The sequence below is a fragment of the Polistes dominula genome, unplaced genomic scaffold, assembly GCF_049000335.1.
Source record: "Polistes dominula isolate Pdom_NZ unplaced genomic scaffold, Pdom_raw_medaka contig_77, whole genome shotgun sequence".
In the NCBI taxonomy this organism is placed as follows: domain Eukaryota; kingdom Metazoa; phylum Arthropoda; class Insecta; order Hymenoptera; family Vespidae; genus Polistes; species Polistes dominula.
The window spans coordinates 3,817,418-3,840,753 of NW_028301152.1; the positions used below are offsets into that span (position 1 = coordinate 3,817,418).

At 32.4% G+C, this 23,336-nt stretch overlaps 1 protein-coding gene across 1 annotated transcript in view; it reads left to right on the forward strand.

The window, feature by feature from the left end:
• The window catches only part of acj6 (abnormal chemosensory protein 6), a 44,378-nt gene extending 21,256 nt beyond the window's left edge, over positions 1–23,122 (forward strand). Inside the window, 3 exon segments of the mRNA XM_015316635.2 lie at positions 2,253–2,309; positions 9,546–9,752; positions 16,317–23,122. Of these exon segments, the coding sequence (XP_015172121.2) occupies positions 2,253–2,309; positions 9,546–9,752; positions 16,317–17,081 (1,029 nt within the window). The 3' untranslated portion in view covers positions 17,082–23,122.
• Positions 23,123–23,336: the final 214 nt, after the last annotated feature.

Genomic DNA, 23,336 nt, shown 5'->3' on the forward strand with positions numbered 1-23,336 from the left:
GTCTTTTCTATAAATGAAAAAGAAAGTTAATATTGCAGGAAAGGGGTTATGTATTTTCTACGTAGTGTTTTCTTTTTTTGCTTTTTTTTTTAAAGTAATATTTTTAGAAGATCGTAGTGAACTCTATATCAGGTAGAGATAAAGGGTAAAACCACTATGAGATGGAAAATTCGTAAAGCCTGGAACACGACGCGTCCCTGACAATCACCCTATCCTATTCCTCTTGTCAGTTTCTATCCTGCTTTCAAGGGACATCCTCGGGAACGTCACGCGATATGACAATTCTGTCGGTCTATTTCAAATTGAAAATTATTCCGAGATATGTTAAGGGATCATCGACAGTGCGATGCAAATGTCTATACGATGTGCGATATTAAAATATTATTATTATAATTAAATTTAGAAAAATAAACAGAGTTGCTTATATTAAAGTATGAGATATTATTACTTATACTACTGAAATGAATATAAAACTCTAATAATTTAATTAAAATAAGGTTCTGTGTTTATAAATTATAGGAAGATGAATTTGATATCCAGAAATTTATAATAAGACCTTGATTACTATTGTCTAATTTAAATAACGACAAGATTTGGAATTTACAAAACATTGAAGAATAAAAATTTTGAGATTTTGAGATCAAATCGTGGCATGCTTTTAATCGTGACGAAGTCTATTTAAAAATTCAGTAGGAATGAAGGAGTTGATATAAACAACTTCTTTAAACGATAACATAAATAGATAGAATGAAATATGATAATTAAATAAATTTTGCATTACACATTTTTTTTTCATACTCTCTTTCTCTTGCTAACAATAATAAATACTACTTTATTGCGTATCTTATATATAATATCTTTAAGAGTCTGTAAGAGTTGGATTAATCTTTAAAAATGTCTAATCGGTCAATTTTAAAATATCTGAAATAGGTAATAATCATTATAACAACAATGAAAATCTATAGTTTTTTTGCATAAAGAATAAATAAATTGACTAATGATAAAGAAAGGACTACAATTTATTAAAAAAAAAAAAATAATAAAAAGAAATGAAAAAAAAGCAAAATATCTAAAAGTCGATGATCCCAAACAATAGTCTGGAAGGTTCGTGACACCGTTGATTGGCTGCGTTGATCCAGTAAAGTGATGTGTTTCACTGTAATAATGCGATCATTGTCATCAGTCAAGCAAGTGCAATGAGATGTAGCAGGAGGGAAAGAGTAGAAAGGAATGAAAGTGTGATGGTAAGGGGATGGGAACGACAGGGAATGGAGAATTACCCGACGCTTTTTTAATAAGGACGATATTGAATTACCTAGTTCTGCGCGCGTATCCAAAAATGACTCATTTAATTTGCGACGGCGTCGCGACGCCGGTGTGCCCCGATTCTGTCAATCTTAACTGTTCGCTTTAAATATACATATTATACGATCGGTGGAAATGAAATATGCAGATTGGATGAATATTAAGTCTCGTTGACAGATAAATCCTTCGCGTTCTCTTCTGCGAAAATCGTTGCGATCGAAAATATTTCGTCTGCAACGGTCATTAAACTCATATTAAACATCATTAAGGATAATAATCACCGAGACTATCGTTTTACGCAAATTTTTTCTCTCTCTCTCTCTTTTTATTTCTTTCTTTTTCTCTTTATCTCTCTTCCTTTCGCTTTTTACAGTGTATAGTTTCGCATTTATCGCTACCTATCATTCGTCAAATTCGATAAATCGAATCGGATGGATATGCAATTGTGTCGTTCGATGTGATTTTCAAGATAACTACTGGAGATGTTTACCTCGAGCCATATTTTTTTTATCGATTTGTTTTTTGTTGGGTTGGTGCTCGTCATTTTTATAGGAATAGAGGAATTTTCTTTTATATATATATTTTTTTTAGCTCTTGTCTATGCTTTTTTTCGCCAGTTACGTCGATCTATATTCGAGAAGAATGAGCATCGGAAAAAGCTTTGGATTTACTAATGGGTTTGTGAAGATTCGTTCGGTTGGTGTATTTTTTGACCAAATTTCAGTGTCTAGTTTCTACGAAAGTAACGGTAAAATTCTATTTTTCGTTGGAATCATTGTTATAACCATACGTATAGGTATCTTATAATTTCATTAAAAGAATACGGTTTTTTTATGCGTGTTTTCTTGTTTTCTTTTTTATTTGAAAGTATAATGTTCGACAATCCTCAATGTTTTTGTCCATATTACTTGCCACGTTCTTTAAAAATGAAATTTTTGATATTGCAGAGTCGTATATTGGAAGATGCATCCATAATGTGCAATTCTTGGTCACCAAGGCATAATGTGAGTATTTTATTCATTTCCGTTAAGAAATATATATATATATATAAACAAAAAATGCGAATATGCGAGAACATAAATAGAAGTGAGGGAAAGAACTGGTTTGAGATTTTAGTTTGTTCCTTTTCTTTCCTTTAGTTCATTTTATTCATTTAATAAATTAGTTCATAGTCTACGAACAACGACTGGCACGACATTGTCTCGAATTACTTTGTAATATATTTGATTTAAATTAAATAAGGATCATTGCACGAAAATCAAATAATAAGAAATTATTTTCTCGACGCAATATTTTCATGAGTTTCATTTTTGATAATGAATTTTATTCAATGTTGGTCGTAAGAAGTTGTATCAACGATGATATGAAGCGAGTGTAAAAAAATATTTGTTTATTTGTTATAATTTTCTATAAATGCATATTTTGTTGTTGTATTTTATATTTTGTTATTCCATTATACTCTCATTATATATATTCGTAACAATAAAAACAAAAAGTTTAAAATAAATAATAATTAAACGAAAAATCATGTAAAAAAATTAGATGGTCTCAATATTTGGAATGTTATTTAAAAAAGAATTTATTATTAATTTAAATTACCTATAATGTGATGAATGAGAAATTCGTTTTTTAAACGGCATCTTTGCATTATTATTATTATACAATTGTACCTATGATATCAACTATCGTGATAATAGCTGCAACAAAACTTAGACAAATTGAAAGAAGCAGTTGTAAGATTGATTTCTTAAATTCTTGATTTATTATTGGTCAAGAAACTTGAGATCAGAAATAGAAATTTTAAAAGAAATAATAAAAAGATCATATATTTTGTCGTCATGTATAAAATATTAAAATGATATTTATGACTTACAAAACCACGTAAGTAGTTATGATAGCAGGGTACGCATAAACTTACTATCTCGTGGTTACGATTATGGCCGAAAATTGATTATTCAGACAAACGATGAGGTTGTACGAGGATAGTTTCAGTGTCATAAAAAGATCAAAGTGTTATTTATGCTTTCCATCGATGCAATAGACACCTGCACCTGAACATAATTTATTCCATTGACTAATTTTTCTAATTCTTTTATTTTTCTTCGTTAAAAACATATAGAAAAAATCGTCTAGTCCTTACAAGTTATATTCTTTTCTCCGATTAAAGAATTACGCTTTGTTTTGAGTTGTCATAACATTTGCGACGTCTAATCGGAAAAATCATTTTTTGATATTATCAAATCTTATATTTTTTTTTTGTCAGTTTTTTTTTTCAGAAAATGTCGAAGATATAAATAAATTATAATTTCTTCTTGCTACGGTATTGATTGAAGAGAAACGAAGAGAGATAAAGAGAGATAGGCAGGTAGACAAACAGGCAGACAGACAGAGAACAGCTTTTATTATTTGATATCACGTTCGATGTTAATCCAAATTTTTCATTAATTGGATTTTTACTCAGGAAGAGAGAGAGAGAGAGAGAGAGAGAGAGGAGAAGGAGGATAAAAAGGAGTTGGAGGTGAAAGCGGAGGTGGAGATGGTGGTAGACGGGGAAGTTAAGCAAATTTTGAACGCGCTATAACGAAGAGTAGAATAATATTCCTTTCTAGACAGTAGGTACTCCGCCATGCAAGTGATAATTTGAACAGTCTGCTTGTTTTCGTGTCAGACGTCAGATTTTCTGGAAGAATTTATTTATTCATGGCTCAGACTACTCCGCGATGTAGGTTATCGGACGGAAATAACGTAATCGTCCCAATTTGCAATATCCGATAGTCGTCGGTCCCGAGTATACTTCATATTCAGATCGGCATAACCACGATTCGATCGGTAATTAATGACGTAAATATACTCAAATACTCAACTGTTACATGATATTCACAGATGGTTACCTTTTTCTTTTATTAGGAAAATAAGAATAATGAAAAAAAAGATCGAAAATAAATAGGGAAACTATCTTTCTCTTATTATTCCTCTCTTTTTCTCTTTCTTTCTCTCATTCTCTCTCTCTCTCTCTCTCTCTCTCTCTCTCTCTGTCTTCCTCTTTTCATTCCACGCATAACAACGTAGCGGAAGCTTCTAATGCAACTTTGATGATCGTTCGATCAGCAAGCGAATAATTCTACGATACGATAATCGGTAGGCGTAAACAAATTTCAATAACCAACATCAATTAAATACGTTCGAATTACATATGATTAATTTTCCAAGGAGATGGATCAATCATAATTAAAATAGCTACCTAACTGTTCTTAGTTTGAATTAAAAATGGTTTGATGATATAGCAAATTAGCTTTTACTCGCTAATTATGATTATTAACATTTATAAGATAAAATATTGAAATTTTTGATTGGAAAAACTGATGAAAATAATTATGATACGATACCTATTTAATAAGTTGTATATCGTCGATTTAATTGCTTTTGTGGGCACATCACAGAGAGAAGGGGGGCATCGATAAATTAACTCCTGCTCCATCTTCCGACAGGGTGCGGTAATTCAATTGTAATTGGCTAATCCTTAACGGTGGCTCCACTCAGAAGACGTATTTAGTTGCTGCTTGGGGTCCTGCCTGTAAAGGCAGCTCAGAAAAATGACTCTATTAACCGCGGCGACGTGGAAAAGCGAAACGCGATAAGGGACGATGAGAAAGTTTGCTAAACAACTCTACGAGCTGTTAACCACGTCCTTTAACAAGAGCAATCTGTATCTTTGCCCCTTTTCTCTACCTCACCCTCTTTCTCTATTTTTCTCTTTATCTGTCTCTCTTTCTCTCTTTCTATCGTTCTCGTTCTGTACATTATAGCATCTTACTGGATAGGAAGGATCGTTCCTGAAATTCGAGAGAACGTATGATCATCTCAGGTGCTTTGGCCGACCCTAAACAAGCCTTCTTCCTTCCATTCGAACAAGAAGAAGAAGAAGAAGAAGAAGAAGACAAACTTACGAAACAAAAGCTCCTACGCGATTTATCGCCCTGTTAACACTTTACACGAAGAAAAGGCATTTTTTCTTCTACCAAACGCAACGTCTATCTCACAAATGACTAACATTTATCTTTAGTTTCTGAGTAATGTCAATTAGGATTGGATAAATAGAGTGTCGAACAAACGAGAAGTCCTCGATCTTTTTCTAATTTCAACAAAAATAGCTACTTTAAGTTCTCTCTTCGATCGATTATCAATCTTTCGAATTTGTTCAGGTTAATATAATTTTCATCATGATCTTTATTTGATCTAGAGATTATTCTAATAGTCTTTGATAAAGTATTAATAAATGATTATTATATAATTAAACAATGATAATATTTATGCAAGATTAATTTGTATTTTTGTTTAGCATTTTCGTTAGCATTTGTTAGCATATTCGTTCGAGTGTAAGGCTTACCATTCGTAAGAGCCGTTCAGATAATCGCTTTTTTTTGCGTTTGTAGGAGTAGGTGTCGCAAGGGAATCGAAGTATATCTAGGGATGATCGAAAGAGAAAGGAAGAGAAACGGCGAAAGGGGCTGCCGTCACAAGATTAGAAAAAGTGGCGGCGGTTCAGCAACCTAGAGATAGCGAACAGGGCATATAGGTAGTAGTGGTGCTTGTACCCGACGAAGACACGAGAAGTTCATAAATAATCGAAGCGCCAGAGTACGACGGTGGTTTTCACATGAAACATTGATCGAGCAATGCGGACGTTACCGCTCGTAATGAATATAGGAGCAGTGAATCACCTTTGGCCCCGTCCGACCGAGCATATCGTGCTAACGATATTTTGATAACTCCCACGTATAAATTTTCGTGGTTCGACCTCGTTACCGATACTCGTACTTTGATGAGATCTTCGAGAATCGTTAAACGATTGCATTTTTTGCTTGAACAATTTTCAAGGTCAATTTGAGATATTATTAATACTATTTGTTTCTTTCGTTCTTCTTTCGAATTTGCGTATGGTCTTTCCTTTTTTTTTTTCACTTGAATTTAAAATAAGAGTGATTATTATTTTTATTTGTATTTGCGTAGATATAAAAAGGTTGTCTACGTTATTTTTAATATTGTTAAATACGAAATATTATTTTACAGATAAAAAGAAAACATTTACCTTTCTAATAAATATTCTATAGAAATTTATCGAATTAATTCTTTTGTTGTTTTTAAAAAAGAAGGTGGGAAAGAAGACTGAGAGAGAGAGAGAGAGAGAGAAAAAGGGGGAGGGGAGAAAGAAAACAAAGAATATCATAATCTCTGTCTATCGGTAATTTCAATTAACTTTATAGAAAGGACGTTATGGGAATTGACCTCATCGACGTGTTAAATTATTAATAAAATTCTACAGAGTGGGAGGTTAACATTGAAGACTCATTTTCTGCACGTCAGTTGGTACCCAATTTAAGTTTAATAATGCGACTACGAGTTTTGAAACAATGCAGTTATAAAATACAAAAATAATCAGCAATACCGCTTTATGGCGTTAAACTTTTCATAATTCTTTGGATAAAAGAGAGGTCGACTACATTCACGTTAACAGTTTTCTTTTATTAATGAAACGCTTTTGTTCGTCCATGGTAGGTATTTTATCGATGAATTTTTCCCATTTTACGAACGATTCGCATAATATACATTTCAATAGTCACGTTCGCAGAAGTATTAATTTCTACAATTGTTTTGTGTTGAAAAACTTAAATGAATCGTTTTATTAAAAATAATATAACTTTCTTAAAAATGAAGCGCGCGGGTCGAGTTATCGAATCGTTGTACCAAAAGAATCATTAATGTTTTTTACGTTGAAAAGTAAAAATAACAAATAAATGTAAGATGGTAATCATACACTCATAAATCTGTATTTGTTAAATTTTATTTCATTTCAACGCCTAAAATTAATTGTTATTTAATGTCTGGCAAATATTTGATAGTTTCACATTGTATTATTTGATTCTTGATATTGTAAACATTCTGTGTTACGTGGGATTAATTGAACAGGAAAATAATAATTGAACGTAGGCAATGTTTTCGAATTTGATATATTCTTGGTCGAAGAAAATGTTTTATATTTTTCGAACAAAGTACGATTCTTGCGAGTTTCGCGAGCACGAGTGACAGATGTAGTTGACGCGAAATGTCCCATATAATATCGATTGCCACGTTATAGAAGCGTATCTGTGTAAAAAGCGACCATGAATTCAACTTATAACCGTTATTAAGAGAACCCCTATCGAAATGGGTGAAACAAACCCTTCACGTTCAGAAGAAAAATAACATATATCACGCCACGTCGGATACTGCTTCTGTGCATCCCTTTTACGTCGTATCCTTTCGTAAGAAACAATCAAAATTAATGATCTCAGACAACAGGTACATAAATCAATAAACATAATGACATTATGTATTAAGTATGAATAGAAACATGTTGTTCTTTCAAAAATGTTGATAAAAGTTAATATTTTTCAACGATTTTTAAAAACTAATTTATTATTTTACTACTTTTAAAATCAATTCGATTATTTTAACACGTGTAATCCTGACTGCTTAGAATTTTTTATATTACCTGTAATTATATTAAATACAAATGTAAATCTATAACTTTCAAAAGGTAAAGAACATAAACATTGATTTTTTGATTATACCATTAAAAAAAAGTAAACAAACGTCCAGATTACTAACTAAAAATAATATCGTATAACTTTTTAATACTTATTTCCTTCGAAAATATATTCGAATCTGTTTACATGTGCAATCTTCCTCACCTTACGTTTCATGCTATTTTCATTGGCATCGAAAATTGACTTTTGGGGAGGGTTAGAATCGTCCTACTTGGAAATACATAGAAGGGACTAGGAACCCTTACTGCTATCGTCCAGTTTCATAACTAACACCGTTGACTGTCCCGTCTACTATCCCATGGGTCGTCTGGTTAAGTGTCCATCTTTCAGATCAACTCCTGGCTAACTTGTGACGAATGAATTCGATTAGCGAATATTCTGGGGTAGGTGCTGTCGCGAATGCGATTACTAAATTGATATCGTTACACTTTAACGTTATGATAATATTGTACAATTTGTATTTCGAACAGAGAGAATACGTTTCCTTTAGTGAATAAGAAATTTACCGTTTAGTAGATACGTGTTAACGACATCGAAAGTGTGTCAACAATGCTACCTATACTATTAGAGAACACGCAGGCATACTACTGAAGTCTTGGTATATTGTTATGTATAATATAACTAACAAGATGGCACAAAAGTTTTACTGATAGCGCATCAGTTTCGTTATTTAATTTATATGGACTTTCGATCATTTCCATTTTCGTTAGTCAAAATCTTAGTTAATATTATTAGATAATATTTGGAATGTAATTAAAGATAATGAAGAGTAAGACGTTATTTTAAAATTCCAAGGAACGATTTTATACCAAATCGAAAGTCTGAAGAAGTTCGTAGTACACTACTTTGAGTCTCGGGAGAAGAAACTATTTTCGGAATATCGATCGTGTACGGCCACGCTGCTGCAGAATACTCTAGCAGTCTGTTGTCTGGATACTGTTCGATAGGATAGTTTTAAAAACGAATGAAAAATCCTACGATACGTACGGATTGCATATATATACAATTTATTCATATTTACATATAGCGTTTGACGTTTTATTTAATGTTTATATATTTTAACATATTATTTAGAATACTAGAGTAATATACTATAATTGATTTTAAGAAATACATTGATCCCACTGATCATCGTAATCAAGCGATAAATAAAAGAAATGTTTCTTCGATAGGATATTCAAAATTTTGTAGGTAAAAGCTATGTATGTATACGCGTATGACGTGTCTTAAATTGACAGGTAACACGTATCGATATTTATGTACGTCAATCATTTATACGACATGATCATGGAAATACCATTACTTAAAATAATTTAAGATCGATGTATCGATCGAATAACATTGAAAATATTCTACATACAAACATTTTCTATTATATATAACATATTTTTATTATCTGAAAAATTTAAGATTACAAAATATTATCTCGCGGTAATTTTATTTGAAAAATCTAAAAATCGAAATCTATTTAAGATTCATATTTTTTTTTTTGAAATCAAAAGTTAAAAATTATCACTCACGTGGATTTTTATATTTATAAATGTCTAAGGATAATTTAAGAATCTAGTTAAAGGTATTTGTCCTTATCCATCGATCGTATGTAAGAAATCCCATCTTCAATTACCGTCACGCACGGTACGCTTTCTGTTTCAGGGTGACTTATTCGGGGGCTTGAACAGCGGTCTGCAAGACGGCTTACTTTCGAGGGCGGAGGCTTTAGCCGCGGATTTGGGAAAGCACAACGCTGGCACTCCAATGCCTTTGAAACACGATCCGGTTTCCGTTTACCATCATGGTACTCACATGCCAACCCCCCATCCAAATAACCGGCCGCATCATCAGGTACAATCACACCTCTTTGTGAGTTTGCATTTATGCTATACTACATTCGTCCCTACGGATAAGACCCTTTAATATTTTGGAAAGTTATTCAAAATTAATCTATTTAGTGTTTACTATTAAAATATATTTATTTTCCATGACTTATTGTTATTAATTATTGAAGATGAGATATCGCGTTTGATGACGTAGTCAAGAAAGTATAATATATTTCAAAATATTATATTTGTTTTATTGATAATTTCTGTTTATTTTTTTTAAGCAAAAAAAAATACATTTTTATACAATTCGTTGGTAAATATTCAGTTAATAAATTATTATTATATTTATTAGAATATCATTTCTTATTTATACATAATTTAATATATAAATACATAGAAATAATATATAAGAAACATTAAAAGTAAGAAAATTACTGTTCCACAATATGTTAAAAATTATCTCTGAATAACTTTCATTAATTTCATTTCACATTCTATCACTAATTCTAGAAAATATTTTTAAAAATAATACTCAAGTATTATGCGTTTCTAGAATAAAATTGTGTTACATTATTTTATAATATTTTATACTACTCATTTACTCTATCTTACATGATCTCCTATTGTTTATTTTTATAGTTATTTAAATCAATGACACCAATAAACAATTATGATGTATTGAAACTATAGAAAATCATTTCAAAAATAATACTATGAAAAAGACATAATGCACAATTCTGTTAAGTTTACCTGATGGGTATCGTAAATGAAACATAAGCATAACGTTACTTTATTAACATCGACTTTCGTACTGGTTTGATTCATCGATATAACGATTGCTTTAATGACAAACTCGGTTCCAGCAATGTAGAAAACAGTAAAGTCACGTAGATACATACTAACGAATCGTCTATGGTCCCCAATGCTCGTGCACATGCAACAATAAAATGAAACGAGTTCCGACAGTGAGTTAAAATCGCTGAGAATAATTAATCGACTCGGACATTTATCGTGGTCTATAATTAATCGGGACTGTTGAAAAATGTAACTTAAGCAGTATGTTCATTGGCGAGCTTAAATAATAGACAGACGAATGAGTGAAAATTTTAATTTTCGTCCGATTTAATTATTGCCATGAATGCCACGTTCAGCAACTTCGTTTGTAATGCAGAAGCAATTTTACTGGTTAAAATACTCGTATGTATATAGACCGAGAGAGAGAGAGAGAGAGAGAGAGAGAGAGAGAGAGAGAGAGAGAGAAAGAGGGTATGATTTGTGGCTTCGCCAATATTCAGGTTCTGGTCTTCAATTTGTCGAATGCTCCTTTCGCGGTATTTATGCTAATTCAAGCGCAATCTGAGGCTCAACGAGAGTATGAAAGAGTGAGAGAGAGAGAGAGAGAGAAAAAGAGAGAGAGAAAGAGAAAACGAATAGGATGGAAAGAGGGTGCCCTAACCAATGTGCTTCGACCCGGAATGATCGCGTAGGGGCGTTCCTTGTATAATATCCCGGCACTGGGACGACCTGTAATGCTCTCTGCGGGATACAATAAACTTTAGGGATCGTGGATCGCATTCGTACGGCGAAGGTTAAAAATACATTTCATGTAACTCCCAGATATATCGGATTCACGGATTTACGGCAAAACATACTCGTGAAGTTGATTTTGTTCAAATTAGATAGAATAAAAAAAAATAGAAAATAATGTTATTAGCTTCTTTTCCTATATTTGCTTGATTTTCTTCCACAATTATCCATTAACTTCATTTTAAGTTTTGAAATTATTAAATCTTCGGTTAATTCGGTTAATTTCTATTAAATTATTTGAGATACTTTTTTTTTTTTTTAATAAAAATTTTCTTTAATGCTTATAAATACGATCATTGATTAACGGAGATTATTATTATCTTATCGTTATTAGTAGAAAATCAATGAAATGTAAAAATAATATTACACGAAACAGAGGCGAATAGATATCGCATGAAAAAATTGTAATTTTATTCATTTAATGAGTAAAACGCTTCCCTCATTTGTAAGCACGCTCGTTGATCGTTAAGTACCCAGGAGTAGTCCCATTTTTCGACTTCTACTCATTTCCACCCTACTTGTGTTACTACAGATGGTCCAGGCCACCCATAAACTTTGTTTTTATTTGTGACGCTGACGAATTCAATAACAACGATCTTCTTGCTATCCCTGTGGCAATGTGGTGTAACTGGCAACGTATTACGTTCACGGACGCATGTAACGAGTTTCGTATAACCCTAGACTAAAAGAGAGAAAGAGAAAGAAGAAAAGAAAAAGATAGATAGATAGATAGATAGAGAGAGAGAGAGATAGAGAGAGAGAAAGACGACTAACCCTAGCATCGTGTCAGTCTAATGATGAAATATTGCAGCGAGTCTCTAGGGCCCTACGCTCACTATGTTGCTCCTGGTCCCTCACCCACTCTATATTTGCCGTCAAACTCTCTCTGGCGGCCCTATCGTACTACTTCTCGCAACCCTGGCTAACAACTACCCTGCGAAAATTCGTCCTGTACCAGTACCATCGGCTCGCACACTGTCGTACCATCCTATTCTCGCGAGAATTGACGTTTGCGAACGAGCACTCATCACGATACTTCTCTTCATAGTGTTTCGAGGGTGAAAGTAAGAAAAACCTTGAGAGAAAAGATACATGTCTGTAATTACAAATTATAAACACTACATTATAAATTAATCTTTCAATACACACAATCGTTAGAATAAACGATTCATTTTTAATAATAAACGATATATTTCAATTGTTTTTAAAGAATTTACAAGATTATTTTAGAGTTAGGCAACATTATTTGACCAATTTTTACTTTGTTAAGCGGTTATAATTATAATTAGTATAATTCTCTTTTCAAAAAAATTTCGACGAATATACAAAAAAAAAAACATTTATTTTAGGACTAACTCTAGAAGGAATTTTGTAGCTCCCACGCAAAGTTTATTCATCCTTTCTAAAACGAAAAAGAAAGGGGTAGAATGAAGCAGGTGCGTTTGCCAGTTAAATTATCGTTATTAGCCATTAAGCGTTCAACGAAATAATAATAGCATTAATACTAATAATATTTGTTAATATTTATTCAATGAAAGTAATTTTTCCGTTGGTATATGCAAAAAGAGAGAAGGGGAGCGAGAGCGAGAGAGAGAGAGAGAGAGAAAGAGAAAGAGAAAGAAAGAAAGACAGAGTTATATCTGGTCTCACGTTCACCTTTTCGCAAAACCGATTCGGTTGTTCGCTTGTGTTCGCGCAAGTGCACCACACTTGAGCTAACTTTTATGACGAGGAAGCCGGCTATAGAATTATCCCGCTCACTCCCCACTTCATGTTCATCGTTTTATCTTACCGGACGAGAATATCCATTAAAAGTACTTTATCCTTTTCATATCTGAACAGGATATTTGAATTTTCTATTCTTCGCTCGTATCCCTGGGAGGTAAAAGTAGGCCGCAGAGTGCTACCGTTTACACACCGATACCGAACCGACCTTATTCTTGCCCAATTTATCTCGACTTAACAACTGAAAACACTTTGGATTCGATTCACATAGATGTGTATATATCTTGAAATTATTTTGTGAAATCCGTTAATTTGTCAAATGACTCAATAAACTTTGAAATAATTATACTGTTTAAATATGAAAGAAAGCAGAATTACATACTTTTATTAGGTAATATAAGACTTCACGGGAGTCGAGTAGTTAAGGTATGAAATTGAAATTTGATCTGTAGATATTAAATTCGATAGAACAATACGACTAAATAGAACATTAGTTTTCAAAGTACAGAAGAAAATAAGAACGCATCACTATAAGTATCGTTGTATTAAAAAAAAAACAGATTTTAAATTTTGAGTATCAAAGGTTTTAAAAAAACACGCTTTCTGAATGAGATGAGGAAAGATCTAAATGGCGTGAAAGTTCTATTCTTAATCTCTGTTAAGAAAAAAATATTTCATCTAATTTGTGTGCAATGTAAAAAAGGAATACATCAAATATGTTTTGATAAACATCAATATTTTAAATAGTAAATGTTGCAAAAAAAGATTTATCTAAATAATATTAACGAATCTCTTATTGAATATTCTCTCTAAAAATAATTAATATCAAATTTACACTATAGTACGTAATTATATTGACTTTAAAGATGAATAGATAACTTTACAAATGCACAAATTTTTTAAATGAAAATCCATTGTTTTTAAAATGCAACCAAATAAGAAATATTTCGAAAAGTTAAGAATAAGGTTCGAGGATCATTTGATTACGCGAGATGTATGCAAAAAAAGAAAAAAAAAGAAAAATCATTGGCATAACATTTCAAAGAAGCCCAAGGATACAGAACTAAGAGGAAGAAGAAGAAGAAGAAGAGGAAGAAAAACGAAAATAAGAGGAAGAGAAAGAGGAAGAAGGCCTTATGCGAGGTGCTACTCACAAGGGGGGTAGCGCCACTCAGAGCGGTGAAAAATATGAAGGGAGCTCATAAATAATTTGTAAGGGGTCGCGCTTGCTGCGCTGTGACGTCGCTCGTGGCACGTGCTGCATAATTGTGTGAGCTGCCTTGTATACATTTTCTCTTCTCCCTCCAAAGACACTTCCCACTCTTTCTCATTCTCTCGTTATTCATGTACCTGTTTATTCTTTCTTCTTTCTTCCTCCTTCTCTCTTTCTCTATTTCTTTTATATATAAACGCATAAATGCATTTGTTTTCTTTACTTTCTTCTTTTTTTTTTTTCATTTTTTTTTTTCATGAATACAGTAATAAAAATGTAAATAATATAAGTACGCGTCTACCTCGTTAAATTTGTTAAAATGACTTTTAAATAAAAATTGCATAACAATTTATCTTTCTGACTATTTCTCTGTCTTATATTTTGAAAAAAAAATAAAACATTGGATTGTTTATACGATCTAACATAAAAATTTGGCGGTTAGTAAGAGAAAATGCTTTTGATATCATTCAACTAATAATACGCTCGTAAATCGACACGCGCAGACTCGTAACAATCGATTCCTCGAAAGGCCGTCGTCTCTGGACAACGTTATTTTGGCATTTTACGCTGATTTTTTTTTATTCTTTTTTCATCTGTATCGTGACCTCCTAGTGACGATAGTTAATTTTGACAGAAGTTTCATATGGAGACGATATCGATGATATTTCTTCTTTATTACGAGATATTGAGATAATTCGTTTGCACGAATTTTAACTGTGACCTTCCTTTTACTATCGCTGTCATTTTTCTTTAGCCAGAATTTTATTTATTTATCTTGTTAACGAAGATAACTCTCGAGATGAAGACTCGGAAAAATGTTTAAGATACCAACGATGACTTTCACGATCGTTTGACGCTTCAGAAATCGAAGCATGCATACAAAAGCACGGTCCTTTAATTATTTACTAATAGTTTGAAAATTTAAAGCTACAATCACATGATACAAGCAATCGTGAACATAGTCGCAAATAGCCTAAATAATCCGATAATATTAATCATTTATACTATGAATAGATCCGATCGTAATGCATAACTTATTTATCCTATCAAATATCCATCTTTTTTTTCGAAAAAATTCATAGTTAATGTTAGATGTATCACTGTTATCATTTTTATTTATTTAAGAATATATTTTTAATTTCGTATTAAAAATAATTCGGTTTAATTTGAATTTTTAGATTAAGAATAATGAATCAAATATTATTTTTCACGATTAATCATGAAGTTTTAATTAACAAATTACGATCAGGATGTAAAATAATATAATCATAAAGCGAGAAAAGCGTTGTTTCTACTTATTCTTCCCACAAATTTAACCTAATAAGTTTAATATTACTTTTGATTTCCCGCTAAATCTTTTTTAATTCAACTGATTTTATTAAACGGTCAAAACGAAAACGAGTTCGGATAGTACTTGGATCGATCGCCCCCTTTGATACTTTCCATTCTTGAACATTTATTTTCAGATCATTGAAGGAATAGAACAAAATGCGAACGTAACTTATTGTTAGAAATAAATGTCTTGTCTCTAATGAGCTAGTATAAATTTAATGTATGAGAAATTCTGTACATAGCATGAGTTTGAAAATGAGCAGAAGTATGTAAACGAGAATATAGAAAATATAGATAATATGGATAATTGGAGATATTGATATGTAGATGGAAGAGAGAGAGAGAGAGAGAGGGAGAAGAGTGAGAGTGAAAAGAGATAGAAATAGTGTTACGGTAATCTACAAGTAAAAGTTCAATCATATTGTTGTGGTTGTATTAATTAAATACATTTATACTATATTTTGATTGCATATTAGAAGACATTTGAATTAATATGAAATAGTTTTTACATCAACCTTTAAAACTTATATTCCATATCGCATTCTGATATTTTAATAAACTTATACAAAATAATATAAAAACGGCAACCGTCGGAAAACTTAGTGAACTTTCTCAAAGGAAAATCGAAAAAAGAAAACTAAAGAAAAGAGAAAGGCCACTAAGAATAACGACGCGAGCCGTAATATATTTAGGTAGTTTCGAGTACGAAGGAACGCGAATTAAAAGTACGTAAATTATCTGTTACAGATGAGTCACCCTGGAATGGAAAGCTTGGATATGTTGGACCCAGCAAACTCGATGACAACGTTGACACCAATGTCTGAGGGAGCTGGTGGTGGTCCAGGTCATCATGCAGGTATACATGGACCTTCAGTGTACGGTGGAATGAATGGGATGATGGGACATCATCATCATCACGGCAACCTCGGTGGTGGAGGTGGAAGTGTACCGCATCCAGCTCATCATCATCCAGCAATGGCAGCAGCAGCGGCGGCGGCAGCAGCAGCCGGTCTTCATCCTGACGCTGATACGGATCCACGTGAATTGGAAGCGTTCGCGGAACGTTTCAAGCAGAGACGTATCAAATTGGGCGTAACACAAGCTGACGTAGGCAAGGCTTTAGCGAATTTGAAGTTACCAGGTGTGGGTGCACTATCCCAATCGACGATATGTCGCTTCGAGTCACTTACTCTATCACATAACAACATGATAGCACTTAAACCGATACTACAAGCCTGGCTGGAAGAAGCCGAAGCGCAAGCAAAAAATAAAAGACGTGATCCAGACGCACCATCGGTTTTACCAGCCGGTGAAAAAAAGCGAAAGAGGACTAGCATCGCGGCGCCGGAAAAACGCTCATTAGAAGCATACTTCGCGGTACAACCGAGACCATCCGGTGAGAAAATCGCCGCAATCGCGGAAAAACTCGATCTCAAGAAAAACGTCGTCAGGGTCTGGTTTTGTAATCAACGGCAGAAGCAGAAGAGGATGAAGTTTGCTGCTCAGCATTGACCCGAGGGTGGCTTGTGACAGCAGAACTGACCCTACCAGTTGCCCAGTCTCGAGCCGAAACCCGAACCCCTGACCGAATTTCAGGGTTGGCCGTGAAGATTTAAATACAAATATCTTCGTCATTTATTTTCTTTATCCAGATCTTCTTCTCCTCCTTCCTCCTCCTCCTCCTCTTCTTCTTCTTCTTCTTTTTTTTCTTCGATGTGTCTCGATAAAACGGCCCGAGATTTTTACGGCTTGATACTGTGGCCATCTGGTACAACGATCAGCTATCGTCAGTGATACTGTCGCAGGCTGATATCGAAAAGTGGCTACGAAAAGCCGCATTAGACGGTCTCTCTCGACGCGTTGTGACATTGAACGAACCTACCGTGTTTTGGTGTGTCGATTAAAGGACGATCTTGTTTAGCTCTGTTTAAACAACAGGGAGGATTTTCTCCTGTCTTCGTTTTTTACGCTTTATCTTTTTTATCTTTATTTTTCTTTTCTAGTTTCTTTTTTCAATATTGCCTTCCTACCTCATAATCGGCAGAGTAAATAAAAACTCTAGAAAAAAAAAATCTCCGTTCTCTATAACAACCGGAACAGCGAATACTTCGATTTTACGAAGCGATCCCACGATAAAACGTTTTACGAGCTCGTTTTACCCCTTTCGTCGTCATCGTATACGCCTCCTCTCTCGAGCAAAATGTGTCGCCCCATCAACGAATCGAATCTTTCTGTACTGACTGCTTCATTTTTTTTCTGTTTTTTTTTCTTTTTACGATGAAAAACATAGACACACGCGAGAGAATCCTCTCTTGAATAATTAATTAATCAATCGATCGATCGAAAAATCGAGAAAGAAAAAGAGCGGAAACGGAAATAAAACGCGTCTTGGAAAGTACAATTCGAAACATAAAAAAAAAAAATATAAAGTACATATGTATTGTTATAAAATCGTCGCACGTTCACGTAGCGGCGAAGTAAACAAAAAGTGATATTAATCCTAATAATGACGCTCAGTGAAGTGTTGTAAAGAAGTGAAAGGAAAGAAAGGTAGAAAGAAAGAGAGAGAGAGAGCGAGAGAGAAAGAGAGAAAAAGGGAAAGAAAGAGAGGGAGAGAAAGAGAGAGAGAGAGAAATGTATGTGTGTGTGTGTGTGTGTGTGTGTGTATGTGTGTACGCAAAAGCAAGATAGAGAAAATGAATGTGTGAAAGAAAAATATGACTGGGAAAGAATCTGTGAATGTGATAGACAAATTGATAAAATGGAAGAAAATAAAAATAGGAGAATATGTTTTATGTAGTGATGTTGGACAATCAGTGAAAAGACTGTATCATATCATATTAAAGCAATACACAGTAGCATTAGTTGTCGAATTAAATGAAAAGAAAAAAAAAAGAAAAGAATGAGAGATAACAAGAAAGAGCGACCACGCATATAACCGTTCCTCGTATTTTCCGCGATCGTACATGGACGTTTGATCGAATGTAAAATCGACGAGTACAAAGATCGATTATAGTCGATCGATTTCTATTATTTCCCTCTTTCGTCTAATCAGGAATCGTAAATAATTTACATCGGAAAACGATCGTCTCTCTCTCTTTTTACTATTTACTTCCTATTCTCTAAAAGAATGTGCATATACTATTTACATAAATACATACTTACACACATAATATACACATATACATGAATATACATTTGTACTTAGCATACACAAAATTTTCAAAAGAGTCTCGTCGAAAATCTTTCGAAATCGTCTCTCGGACGATCGCAAATAAAATGAAAATCGAGGAATCGACCGATTCGAATTTCATGAAGATGATCTCGTCTTCTGTATAAACGAATACATATATAAATATATACATATGTATATGTATATGTATATAAATATATATAAATATATATTTATATATATATATATATATTTTTCTTCTCGGTAAATTACGCTGTCTACCTATCGACAACGGAATCGGCACATAAGGGCACGTTTTAAACGATACGAACGATCGATACTCGTTGACACTCCATTGTAACGACTTTGAAAAGAGAGAAGAAGATTGCAAGAGCGATAAGACCAATCAGTGGACAGCTCGACTTTTGCTTAAAAGTTATCTCGTGCATCGAGCAATACCACGAGAAAAAGTATCATATTAAGAACTTAATACGCGAGTCGTTGTGTAATAGCTGAACAAAGACACGAGATAGAAAAAGAGAGAGGGAGAATGAGAGAGAAAGGGTGCATGAAAAAGAGAGATAGATTGCGAGAAAGAGAAAGAGAGAAAGAAAGAGAGAGAGAGAGAGAGAGAAAGAGAGAGAGAAAGAAAGAGAGAAAAAAGGATGACAAGTGGTAATCATTTTTAAAAAAACGTGTAAATAAGTAAAAGGATAAGTATTTTCTAGAGGGATAATAGTCCAATTAACTTTCGATTAGATAATCGATAAAAAAACTTTAGTGCAATATAGTAACTAGTCGCGATTCTTTATTATTATTATTATTATTATTATTATTATTATTGTCATGATTATAGTTATTTTTTGTATTTGTTGTTTATCTTTCTTCCTTCCCTTATTATTTGGTTTGTCTTTCTCTCGTTCGTTTATTAACGAACGATACTTCGACTCGAATTATAATTGATATCATATAGATATAGATTTACTTCTCTACGACTAAACGTGTTATTTTCGTATGCATTCGTTCGCGACGATATGACAAATCGATAGTCCGAACCGAAATCGAGATTATTTGTTAGCCAATCCTTTCATGAACGTGCATACACGCTTAAAGGACTCCGTAATTTGTCCGACCCACTTTTCCTTTATACTCGTATCGCGGATATTTGTTCGACAGTATGGACCGAATTCCAGTTTGGTAATTTATTTGCTTTCCATTTCGAGCATTGAGCGATCGTTTTCTCGCCAATTTCGAACCACAAAATCGTTAGCTCGTCTTGTTTTCATGATTTCGAAAAGACGGCATTCTAATTGAACAAAAATATTATCGACAATTGATATAGCAAGTAAAGTTATATTTTATTATTTTTATTACTGTTTTTTTTACCCTTGAGACGAATTTTTCACTTGCAGCAGAAATTTGGAAATTACGAAAATACGGTCCACGTTCCATTTGATCCAGAAATAAATGATCTTTCACTTACAATGGTAGACAAGACACGTTTCTTTTCTGTAATTTGATGATAAAAATAATAACAATTATAATAATAATATCAAGTCGGATCGACACAATCCGATTTAACTGTCACAAATTGTACAATAACAATCTGTTCGCTGTAATGGGATTAAGAAAGGGTAACTTATGCAGTAACCGATACATTCTCACATATTCGTTTAGTTTAAAGGAAATGCTTTATAAAAAATGAGAAAAGTATTCTATAAATAATAAAAACAGGGTAATCAAGTCATATTGCAATATGTTTCTCCCATGATAACTATTATTATAATTATTATAATTATTATTATTATTATTATTATTATTATTATTATTATTATTATTTAATCTCTCTGTTAGGAGACATTTTTTTCTCACCACTTTCATGAGTTTTCTCTTTCAGTTGCCTTTTATGATTAGCAGAGATTACTATGAAACTATTTTGTTCTTATACCAGTTTCACACAGGGCTCATTATTAGTATTATTATAATTATTATTTATTATCATCGCCATTATCATTATCATCATTATCTCATCATTATGAAGTACAGCTAAAAACCTTGGCAACGTGTCACGATTAACGCGAAATTTCCAACCACTTTCTGTTTTCTATCGCAAAGACAAAAAATGTCGCATATAAACGAAATTATAATTCTCGCAATTATTCATCTAAATATTCGCATATTTTATATATCTTCATATAAAAAATGATGAGAAAATGATTTCGCAAGAGAAACAAATATAAGGAAGAAACGAGAGAAGAATATTGTTACATGAGTGGATGTTTGAATCGTGTAATTATGCTTATTTTAAAAGATGAATTTATCTAAAAGAGAAAGAGTTTTCATTTGCGGCTCGTGAAATTCTTGAAATTTTTCTCTTATTTGTTCGCGAAGAACTTTGAGAGAAATTTTATGTCTCGGTCCTTCCGCGTATATAAACAAAACTAAAAAAAAAAAAAAAAAAACAGTAATCTGTGTGCCAAGTCCGTTTTAAAAAACAGCGTCTGTCTCTGCCGTTTCTTAATGAAAAGTAAACTATATATTTTAACAAGTTCTACGAATTTCAAGATTAGCGATAAGCAAATGTGAAGAAATTTCAAGCGAAAATGATAATTAATATAATAATATTTAACTTTGCAGATTCCATGAATACAGTTACATCGAACGAGCATAATCATTCTATTGTATTATATGGATTACTCTCGTATTATTATTCAACGTTCTTGTGTATGATTTACGTTAATTTTTGAAAAACTATATAACAAAAAAAAAATGTTGGTAAGAAGAAAAGGTTCGGTTATTTCTAAAACAATTAGGCGAACAAACGGTAATTAATTAATTTATTTTTGAAAAAATGCGAATGATCAGGTTGCGTTTTCATCGATAAGTTGAAGATGAAAAAAAAATGTTTAAAAGTGCATACACGCGCGCGCATATTCTTTTCTTTATTTTGCGAAATGATTTTCGTAACGACGATCGAGGATCATTTTTTAGGTGATTTGTTAACAAGATAAAATAAAAGATAGAAACCGTAAAAGTATTACGTTAAAGCGTACGAAATTTGTATAAAAAGATTACGAGAATTACTAATTATTATAAATAATTATTATCGGTAATTAGTTTAAATGTTTATACAAATTTAAACAAAAAGAAGCCAAAATGAATTGTTAAAGTCTTAAAGTCTTACTCATAGGTGCTCTATCTCTACGTAAAACTTTCATGAAAAAATAATTGCGTTCGTTCTTTTCTGTCATTATTCGATATAGTGTGTGAAGTATGATGATAGAAAAATGTTAAAGACGTCGAAATGCGTATAAACATTCTGACAATGAGTATTATAAAAGCAATTTAAAACTTTAGAAATTACACCGACGAATAAGTAAAACTTTCCTCGCAAATTTATATTACGTATTGTACATAAATAAATATATATATATATATAGGTATAACTCTGATTTTATTCTTCAAATTATCGTTAAAGTCGTCTCTTATTGACACAGCGTAGTAACATTGAAACACCATTTATGAGTAAGACTATAATTGTGAAACGATATAATAATATAATAAAGACATATCATAAAATATTAGTTTAATTGCCTAACATTGTAGAGATTTATATGTAAATATGTTGCGTGCAACTTGGAGAGGAGAAGCTCTTAAGAGTTACGATAAAATTATTAGCAAAACAATTGTCGAAATGGTAGTTGCCTACTTCACGTTGTATTTATTAAAATATTTGTTTTCATTCGATTGAGCTTGCATTGCCTTACATTTGTAGGCACTTTCAATAATCTGTAAATAATAATTGAAAAATTGTAAATCTATTTGTAAATTGTTATATAATAATTAATTCACTAGTTAAATTCTATTCGCTTTAGTCTAATGTATCCACATAAATATTAATATAACGCATATTCACGGAAAACTTGACATCTCGTTCGTGTTGTCCCATATCAAGGAGACATATTTTTCTAAACTTACAGTCATCTGATTCGAGCTTTCCCGTCTTATTTCATCAATGAATAACCAACAAATCATACGTATAATAACCATTCGATAGACATCATAAACGAAATATTAAACTACGTGTAAAGAGAAAGAAAGAAAGGAAGAAAAAAAAACGGAGAGAACATTCTTAATAAAAAGAAAGAACAAAAAAATATAAAACACTATCTCTCGAGTGAATAATAACTACTATAATATTCGTTTTCTAACTACACCAAATTGCGCGCAATGTAAAACAAGGGGAAAGAAGAATCCTCCATAATTGTACATATCATGTGCCATAACTCATTTACCATACTTTGTGTCCAACTTTGTTCTAAGTACCTACTCAACTATAAATATTATAGTATAATAAAGTAAACCTTGATGTTATTGATAATTTCGTATTTCTTTATCCCGTAATATTGAATCAAACTTAACGTAACACTAACAGAAATTTTTATTAGTTTATATTTTTTTATATAGAAAATTAATTCCATCGTGACACTACAAATACGATATTCTCATACAGCAATCTGATAGTTCGAAAACATCAAAGTACTCAGACAAGTGTGGTACACGATGCTACCATTCACACGCACTTTTGAATATTA